This window comes from Charadrius vociferus, unplaced genomic scaffold (genome assembly GCF_000708025.1).
Source record: "Charadrius vociferus isolate BGI_N301 unplaced genomic scaffold, ASM70802v2 scaffold329, whole genome shotgun sequence".
NCBI lineage: Eukaryota > Metazoa > Chordata > Aves > Charadriiformes > Charadriidae > Charadrius > Charadrius vociferus.
This window is the reverse complement of record NW_009649982.1, coordinates 679,213-689,108: the sequence shown is the minus strand read 5'-3', so window position 1 is coordinate 689,108 and position 9,896 is coordinate 679,213. Positions and strand designations below refer to the sequence as shown.

Sequence of the window (9,896 nt, the reverse complement as noted above, 5' to 3'; positions counted from 1 at the left end):
TGGGATTAGGACACTTCCTGGACGCCCTTCCCCCCTTTAGTCTATTTCCTAAAGTTTTCTTCTCTCCAGACATCATGTATTTCTTTTTAGTCTTGATAAGTAAAGTAGGTAGTGGTAGCAAGGAAAAGAAGTATATGAAATCTTTAGGTAAATAAGGTCAGTGTGTAAATAAAGTGGTGTTACATTTGTGTATGTGTATTTATATATAGTGTATGTGTATATATATATATGTATGAATAAGTATAAAGATTGATATAAAACAAAGAGTGAAATAGGGTGGTTTGAGATTTTCCGCAGGGATCATACTTATTTGGTTCAGGCAGTACTTTGTTCCACTGGGGCTGTGGCTATGGCTGTGGCTTTCATGCTTAAGGTTACAAATACTGGCATGTATTCTTTACCAGCTCGAGAAAGTAGTAGAGCACTGTAGTGTCGTCTGCGCTTGATTTTTTTCACATATTCTCTCAGGGTTGTTTTCAGCCCTTTTTTGTAGGCTTCTAAATTTGGAGGTATGGATTACTGTGTAGTGAATTTAAAATTGCTGACAATGAGTGCTTGTTCCTAAAACTTCTTTCTGTGCATCTGCCAAAGTAGTTAATGGACCATCCAGGGGTTTGCTACAACAGGTTGAAAGCTGCTATTTCATGCTTATCAGATACCATTTTGATTCCTCACATATGAGACTTTTGTATGAGCCTGATGTAGAAGGAATGTTTCAGAAATACTTTTATGGTGGAAAAGTCACTTTGGATCAATGACTCCACAATTCATGTCAAACTATTAAACTGGGAAAACAACAAAGTCTTGCAGAACATACTGATGATCTGACTTCTAAATGGCCATGGTCTAAAGGATGCTTATTCCGGAACAAGGGCTATTTTCACTGAGCTATAGCTGACTGATCTCTTTTAATGGGACTTTTATTTTTCTGTGCAGGTTGGCTGATGAATTGCACATGCCTTCCCTGCCAGAAATGATGTTTGGAGACAATATCCTAAGAATTCAGCATGATCACGGTTTTGGAATTGAGTTCAATGCAACAGATGCTTTAAAATGTGTCAATAACTGTCAAGGTATGATCAAAGTGGCTTGTGCAGAGGAGTGGCAAGAGAGCAGGTACAGTATTTTATCACCAGTGGGCAAGTACTGGTGTGTTGTGTGTGAAACTGTCATAAAGTAGTTAAAAAAAACCACGGAACTCCTGAAGACTGTGTTGCATTTGATTCTACTACAGATACAGTGTGCGATCACAGAAGGCGCTTAGCTTTTCTTTGCCGTGATCATCCTCTCTGTTAACTTGGGTCAGCTATATTTTTCAGCTGTCTTGGCTTTCTTAAAATAAACTACAACTGTAACATGGCTTAATGCTGTTTCTGTTTATTCAGACTCATAGGGCCTCGAGCATTACAAGATTGTATTTTGTGGTGTTTCAAAGTGCAAAATGCTGTACATGTTCAAAATCTTAGCCTTAGGAATACAGCAGAACAATTACTATGCATCAGAACTAATTGTACTCCTAATATTTATGAAATGAGTTGCAGAGCACCTAGACACAAAGCACAGAGGGAAATCAAAGCTGTCATGAAAAGTCAGGCAAATAGCAGTGTTGGCGATTGCTGTGTGTTGTCAGCAGATTGCTTTCTGCCTACTTAAAGTAAAAATGATCTTGAAATACAAATTTTTCAGCAACATCGAACGAAAATCATTATTTTTGACTCATAGGACTGAGATTGTGTTAGCACAGGAATTCTGGTAATGGTTTTATAATTTATTATGGAAACATGTGAAAGAAGAAATACTGTATGATTAAGTGTTGACATCATCATTGCAGCACAGACGATGCTGCTGTTTTTCTTCTTAAAGAGCATGGAAATCCTAATACATAATCTTATGTGAAGTTGTAATTTTTTAAGAATTACTAAAAAGCATGCTGTTTTCTCTTTCATTTCTTGAGGAGTGAGACTGAGCACACTAAGGAAGTTGTCAAGCCATATGATTGGACTTACACAACAGACTACAAAGGAACTTTGCTGGGAGACACTGCAACATTAAAGGTAACCATTTGTCCTTGTTAAATGCTGATTGCATATTGTTTCGGTCAAACAAAGCTTAGAAGCTGTCGTTTACTTTTCTATAGGCTTCTATAAAATCTTACAGGCTTCTAGTTTCTGACTTCAAAGTATAGTTTGGGCTTTCTATGTCTCTCAGCATGTTACCCTAATCAAATCATGGCCTGTTTTCAGAACTTATTTTTTTAAAGCATTTTAGGATCATATAAAAGGGTGCCATTGTGTCCCTTAGTGAAGACTTACTCTGAGAGTAAAGCACATGAGAATCTTCAGCACTGTCTGGATGCCCCTCTGAAGCCCCAAACTCCTCACACACAACAGAACTATCGGCTATGTAACTCTCTAGTACCTTTACTCTTTGTTCCTTGGCAGTTTGTGTAAACAGATATGTAGATCTGGCTGCTTTTAATGACTATGTTTTTCTGAAACAGCAACGCCTCATATCTAAACTGACAGACCCTCTCTTGTCTTTATTTACTTTAAAATAAGACTGGAGTTCCCAGCTTCTCTTTACTGTATGCAGATCACTTGCTACTAAGCAGGTAATCTATATTCATTCACTAGGATTGCATTAGTTATGGATCACTTGAGTTATTCTGGAATTAAAAGTATGGCACAGAAATAAATGATGCCTTGTTGGCCCGTAGTGTTTAGGCAGCCAAAGTGCATGAGTGTATATGGAGACAAAGAGATGGAAAACATACGGGTACTTGATTTGCATGGGAAGACTTTATTAGAATCCTGTGCAGGGTTTGTCATTGGCTAGAGATACTAAGTGGATGGAATACTACTTACAACACAGACCATCTCATTTGTATGTTAAACACGAGGCATCTTCAAATGTTTTCAAATACAGAAAGTGAGCAGGATTGTTTGTGGCTGAAACCCTACTGAACCTGTACCTGGAGGGCACTTTATTCAGAATTTTCCACTCTTGGCTTTTGCTTTGGTCGATGTTTCCTCTTGGAAAATTTGGTTTTAACTTTAACTTTTTTCTTAGAGTTTTGGGATGTTTTAAGCTTAGTGTCCTAAAAGCTTTTTCCTTTAAACTAGCAATTGTGGGATTTAAAAGATCAGGACAAACTGTGTGTAGTTTGGCAACCAATTAATATGCTAACTGTTCTTTAATCTTTTTCTTTAGGTTGTTCCTACAACAGAACACATAAATACAGAGAAATTAAAAGCCAGGGAACAAATTATGTTTTTTGAAGAAGTACTTCTCTTTGAAGATGAACTTCATGACCATGGAGTATCAAGTTTAAGTGTAAAAATAGTGAGTACTAAGAGGTGTATACAAGATGCTTGGTGACTCACTTGGCTAATGTATGCAAAATGCAGCCACTTTTTCCATGTTGTTCCTTCTGGGCTCTAAATTTTAAAATGCAGAGTTCTTTATCCTCACTCTTAGAAATATAATCTTAATGAAAAATATGTTGGCTTGAAATCTTTCCGTCTGTTGCTTCAGGGAACAATCTTTTCCTTCTTTCTGCATCCTGCCTAAGAATCGTTTAAGACTCTGTCCACCCTGCTGTCCAATGATAGCTGTAACATATCAACAGGCCAAATTTTGACTTTACCACCAAAAGCTCCTCATACTATCATTCGTTGTGAATATCTGATGTAGATAAGTGCATACTTAAAGTAAAACTTTGAAATACACTGAATGGAACGTCTTTATTTTTACAGCGAGTCATGCCTTCCAGCTTTTTTGTGCTGCTGAGGTTTTTCTTGCGAGTTGATGGGGTACTTATCAGGATGAATGATACGAGGCTTCATCATGAGGTAAACCCTTATTTGCCATCATGAGTATTTTACAGATGCTCCCTTGCCATGTTACTTTCAGAGGAGACCTGCTGATATCTCTGTAATTTAATACTGATGTTTGGGGGCATAGAGGTTACCTGAACTGCACTTTCAAGTGTATTTTGTTGTTATGGTGGTGCTGAAGTAGCAACCAAGTGCTGGATGCCACGGGGTTAGGTATTATATAAGCAGAGTAGGCAGCCCTTACGTGAAGTAATCATTTAAATGTATTTGACAGATGCAGATTAGAGAGGATGTCCAAGAGGAAAAATAGGCAACAGTAAATGGTGTGATATTGTTCTTACCCTTGTCTCCAAGTAAATGTTTTTTGGCTTCTCTAATAAATGATGGCAAGTTTTAACTTGCAAGTAACTGTCCATACTACATTGAGTTCCAGTATCTCATAAATAATACAGAATGTAACAGTCGTCCTTTGCTTATTTTTGTCTAGTTCCTTGCATACTGATGTAGGAGTTCTAGCTGAGTAAAGATTACCAAGCATATTCAGTCATAGAATTTTTTTTTTCCATGCATGCACGCAGAAAGGTGACTTTTGGGAAAGAGAACATTGCTAAACATCTTTCTCTGTCTTCGTGAATTTGAACGTACGTTTCTGCTCCCAGGTGAAAATCTGTGGTCAACCAAATTCAAATGCTTACTCAATTCGATGTATTTAAAATGCTTATTTTGCACTGGTACTAGATGATAATTTTGTAATCAATTTTTGCCATTTCTTTCCCATTAGGCTGACAAGGCCTACATGTTGAGAGAATATACATCCAGAGAAAGCAAAATATCAAGTTTAAAGGTATTGCATTTTTTAAATGTGTTTTTTTTTTTTTCTGTCTGCTTTTTAAAATTATTTTATGGTCAGCATAGAAAATACTGTGTCTGTAAGTCATTCTTTGTCAGGTTTGGAATCTATACAGAGGAAAAACCTTTCTGCTTGTGCAACATCTATTTTGCAGATTTCAGGGCAGATTTGCATTTGTAAATGCTCAGATCCATTGATCACATGACAGGATATGGGATTGGGCTACTTTTTCTACTTTTGAATTGACAAGATTTTTTAATTATTATTTTTTCATAGAGCTGTTCAGCCACAAAATCAGGTAGTTCATGTCCCATGATGCTAAATTTCATGCATGCATGCTTGCAAGTAGTATTAGGGCCTAAGATCTGTTTGGTAATAGACTCATTCAGTTTTTCTCAAATAAGTTTAATAGCCCCCCCTTAAAACTCTAGTAAAGGCTCAGAATAATTTGTGAAATGTTTCAAGTTGCAGTTGATTTTTATTCTTGACCCAACACCTGATCTTGGGCATTCTTGTTACTTTCCTTCTCCCTTGTTTTTCCTTCCCCTGTAAAAAGTGACTAATGTGTTACTAACCTGAGGAAATATTTTTGCAAAGTGTTTTTGGGTGGGATTTTTTTTTTTTTTTGAGGAAAGGGGCACTGTGTCATTTCTTAACAATATATGATCCCTATAAACAGGACTAAATCCAGACATGAGCTTTTTGACAGTTTTGTGGTTTTTAAGATCAGTGATCTAGCGGTTACTTTACCTCATCTTTAAAAATTATCATCTACACTGTTAAATAATTTTTACTGCCTGGTGTTACAGAGAGGAATTGCATAAGGCTTTTCAGTTTCCTAGATCAGCTTGCATGGGTAAAGCGAAAAAGATTCTTTCGCTTAGGTTTGAAATAATTGAAACAGCAGTATGATTCCTTGCATATTAAGGGTAGCCAAAATCCAGGTTGCCTTTGATTACCTCTGGATACGCGTCTTAAAGAATATTGTTAGAAAGTTTGGAGGTGGTTTGCTCAGTATAGTTTTCTTCTTTTTTTTTTTTTTTATTTTTAATCAAATATCTTGTATATAGTGAAGTTAAGTTGTCTACAGGAATGTCCAGAGAAAGATATTGATTAACTTAATGAAAACACCTAATTTCTTCAAATACAAAGTTAAAATCCAATGAGTTTTAGTAGTTCATATAAATGTTTGTGGTGGACTTAATAAAAGTAAGATAAATGTCGAGGTATATCAATTATCAATAGCTAAATCTGAGCAATTCCAATAAATATATTGCAACGACTAGAAGACATTAAGCGTAGCCATCCTAATCTCATCTAGAACTAGACCCTCAAAAACAGTGTTTGTTACATTCAAATGATAAATACATATTTTTTTTTAAACATTGTAGCTGTTCATGATCATCTCTGGCTTTCTTATGCTCTTACGATCTGCTGCTTGAAAACACTAAATACCTTTCCTTAGCCTATTGATCCACACAATGAGTAAAAGACATAAATTTGAAGTTATAAGGTAAATTTTAATAATTATACCTGACTTCAGGTGTTTAAATCAGATAAATTATAGATTAATTGTTTGTAAAAGTTTGGGTTTGGAATACCTTTTTTTCTCTCCTCCTTTCATTCACTTGTTTCATGTAAAATTTTTGCTTCTTAGCACGTTCCACCTTCCCTGTTCACGGAACCTAACGAGATCTCTCAGTATCTACCCATAAAGGAGACGATTTGTGAAAAACTAGAATTCCCAGAGAAGCAGGAGCCTAAACCAGAAGCATCACTGGAAACCGTGTGTGTTAAGTCTAAATAAATGTGACTTTATATGGACTTGAAGTACACTGGAGATAACGTGATCATGTAACCATTGCCATGGGGGGCGGTTTCACTACAAGTGGAATAAAGAATCTGGCTAATTTTTCTATAGCCCTGAGAGAAAACATTTCAAGCAGGTTTTGCTAATGGTGTTTTTTGTTTGTTTGGGTTTTTTTAACCTGTATCTGGAGTTAATGATAGACTGGTGGTGAGTTATAGTGTTCAACAGCGTTGGAGAAAGAGGGTCACAATTAAGATTACTGGTTAGGCAGGAGTATTGTCTGGACCCTCCACCACAAGCACTTCTGTGAAGATTTTGTTATTGCTGCTTCAGATACTAAGAGACTACTGGAGTCGTAAAATTGGCATGATTTTATTTTTATTGAGAAATCCACAGTAAAAAAAAAAATTAAAAAATAGATTTTCCTCTGCATTTATTTTGAGCTGTCAGTCGTAAACTACACATTTTGCTTGGCTTCCCCTATTGTGAGCTGATAACCAAATAAGTTACTTTTTGGAGTCTCTGATCCAGACTCTAACTTAAGCGTATTCATTTAATCTGAGGATAGGTTTAAGGGAAAAAAAAATTGTATTTGTTTGACACTGTAAAGGTAAAATTACCTTATTTGCGAGGCATTAACTCCAGAGCAGGAGAAAAGCTGGAGGTTGAGACGCACACTGGTAAGTCTCTTCACAAATACTAGTTTAATCTGATGTCAGCCAGATTTCTCTAGGCAGTTCTGGAGACTGTTACTTGGGGTCTGTACGCTGCTACAGTCACGTACTACATTGGAAACACATTGTAATGTATTGACCTTCTGTTGGACGTATGGGATGGTGCCCATGTATGATGGTTGTACTGCCCTGACAGTCACATTGCTAAATTGCAGAGTGGCTTATGGCTGGGGAATAGTTTAGTCTCTAATGCCTAAAGGATGCTGGTATTTGCCGTTTGAGAAGCAAGATCCGATGTAGCCTTAAAAGGGTGCTAACATGTATTCCAGATACGTCATTTTGGTTTATTTTTAAAATTCTTTAAGTTCTGATATTAATAGAGGTGTGATCACATGTATAGTCATGGGTTTAACTCAACACTTTGTAGATTAAACTTTAAATATTTGTATTGCTTTTGGAAAGCCTAAATTATGTTAATGTTTTGACCTAAGAATGGGGGAGCTAAACAGACTTGTCTAGGTTTACTGCTTACTCTCAATGGAGTACAAGAAGCAAACAACTAGCGAAAAGCAGGCCTTGTGGTTTAAGGCGATGGCGGATACAGATGTTAACACATTCTGATGTCTTGAAGTTTTTTTGTTTAAAAATCTTCATATTCTACACTGCATGGCTTAATAGGAACAACCCACCCCGAAACCTGGTATTTAAACAGGTCTTTTGAGAAATGGTTTTCACTTAGAGAAGACCCTAAGGTTTTTAGGAAAAAGTCTACTGCCATCTAAGTGAACATTTTCTTGATAAAAACAAACACATTTTGTTTTGGTTTCATTGGAGGCAGCCTGGTCTAATGAATTGATCATAAGGTCAAAAGGCAAGAACTAACTGCAGTTTTTCCTGTGTCACTGATTTACTCTAACCCCAGGGAAGTGACTTCTCTGTGCCTCAGTTCCCTAGTTCCCTGTATGTAAAAATGAGAGTTAATACATGCCTACCTCCCTGGGGGGTTGTGAGGATTATTTTGTAAAAAGTTATTGATTAGAATATTTTTTTTTTCCTGACTACACCTTCAGCCTTATCTTTGGAATCCTTTGGAAAGGATTACTGAAAAAAAATAATCGTATGATCTATAGGATAAAATGAGTGAAGAGAACTGAAATTAAACAGTCTCTGACTGTTTAATTATTACTAGCTGAACATGGTCTGGGTGAGTGAATTTATGGCCACTTTGAAATAGAGGTGAGGTCCTCTATATTCCCATTAGAGTCCTAAATTTTGTTGGCTTTTTTTCATCTTCCTCTACTTGTGTCCTAAAGATTTTAGTGCCAGGATGAAGAAGGGGCTGCAAATGAATGCAGCATGGAAGTGATCAAAATTCATTTGGTAAGAGAAGATTATTTAGGTCCACTTCAGTGATAGAGGGATATGGGGAATGAAAAGGCAGAGAACAACAAACAGGGGTGAAGAGATTTTGCTGGTGGAAGTAAATCGTGGCACTTCTTTTACTCTAAGCATATATGCCTTAAAGGCTTATAAAAACACATTTTAAAGCTAGTAGTGACTCAGAGGAGAGCTGATGTAGTACTAGCATGAAGGAAACTATATCTGCATTCATTAGTTAAAACTGTGATTTGGGTTTGGTCAGTAATGCTAACATTAAGCTCCATTGGGCTAAAGTATAGTGTGGGGTGGAAACCCACAGCATTGGAAAGGGTGCTCTGCATGTTTAGCTTATACTGTGTTTTTTATCTTGTCCATCATACATACCAACTTGTGACCTGCTGATACAGTTGTCTTGAATGGACTTGAATCCTGAATATATAGATATGTGATATCCATCTATTTTGGGTGCTGTGCATTTAAGTGGAACACACGTTGGGGAAATCACAAGAACATGTTTAGGAAGTTAGAGTTACTACAAAGTAAAACTTGGAGCACTTTGTGACTTTCTTACACCACACAGATTATTGAGAAGCAGCAGTATAAACTGGTGTACCGCAACCTCTCTGGTACAAATTTTCCTCAGCAAAGTACCACTTTGTATACATAATCATAGGGGGAGGGAGTGGGGTGATTCTCCAGCTCTTTTGTGGCAAGTTTAACATGTGGCAGTTTATATTCCTTCTTGTATGTCGCTAAATAAAATGTACCAAACATTTTATAGTTCTGTTTTTATCTGAGCAAAATAAACTGAAATAACTACTCACTGCTGAATTTTGCATGCTAGTAGGATGTTGCATCCATGTGCCTTTGCCTGTCATTGGACCACTCTGTCTAGTTACGAAAATAAGGTGAGAATTTTCAGAACGGGGGAAGAGCCATAGTAGCAAAATGAAATTTATATTACTCTTTCTGTAAGCTTCCCCGTTGCCAAGTAATGGCTTCAAAAGTGGTGGGAAGAGATAGGATACAACTAGAGAAGTAAAAGTGGCAGAGGGTGTGGACTATTTTCTGAAGTCTGGAAAATACTAGGAGAGTTTCAATGTCAGCTATCGTATGTTTGGAAAAGTAAGAAGTGCCTGGGAAAGTGGGGAGTGTTTGCTGTCTCTTAAATAACCCAAACCAAACCTTTAAATTACTATGAAGATAATCTCTCTGCCGCACGAACCTGGGAATGGGTGCTCATCCCGTCTTCCCTGACTTCGCTGATTTGGAAGGTTTGTGGTATAGAAGTTTGCACACCTGCTCTAGGAGAGCTGTCACAGGGCGGCTGGAGTGTCCGGGGGGGG

The 9,896-nt window shown here is 37.0% G+C and overlaps 2 protein-coding genes across 2 annotated transcripts in view; both read left to right on the top strand.

The window, feature by feature from the left end:
• The window catches only part of TIPRL (TOR signaling pathway regulator), a 9,871-nt gene extending 3,145 nt beyond the window's left edge, over positions 1–6,726 (top strand). Inside the window, exons 2-7 of the mRNA XM_009891647.1 lie at positions 937–1,116; positions 1,955–2,054; positions 3,211–3,342; positions 3,756–3,851; positions 4,618–4,680; positions 6,344–6,726. Coding sequence (XP_009889949.1) covers positions 937–1,116; positions 1,955–2,054; positions 3,211–3,342; positions 3,756–3,851; positions 4,618–4,680; positions 6,344–6,493 — 721 coding nt within the window. The 3' untranslated portion in view covers positions 6,494–6,726. The remainder of the gene's footprint in view (positions 1–936; positions 1,117–1,954; positions 2,055–3,210; positions 3,343–3,755; positions 3,852–4,617; positions 4,681–6,343) is intronic.
• A 1,639-nt stretch (positions 6,727–8,365) lies between these two features.
• SFT2D2 (SFT2 domain containing 2) overlaps positions 8,366–9,896 on the top strand; it is an 8,898-nt gene continuing 7,367 nt past the window's right edge. The window contains exon 1 of the mRNA XM_009891646.1: positions 8,366–8,374. Coding sequence (XP_009889948.1) covers positions 8,366–8,374 — 9 coding nt within the window. The remainder of the gene's footprint in view (positions 8,375–9,896) is intronic.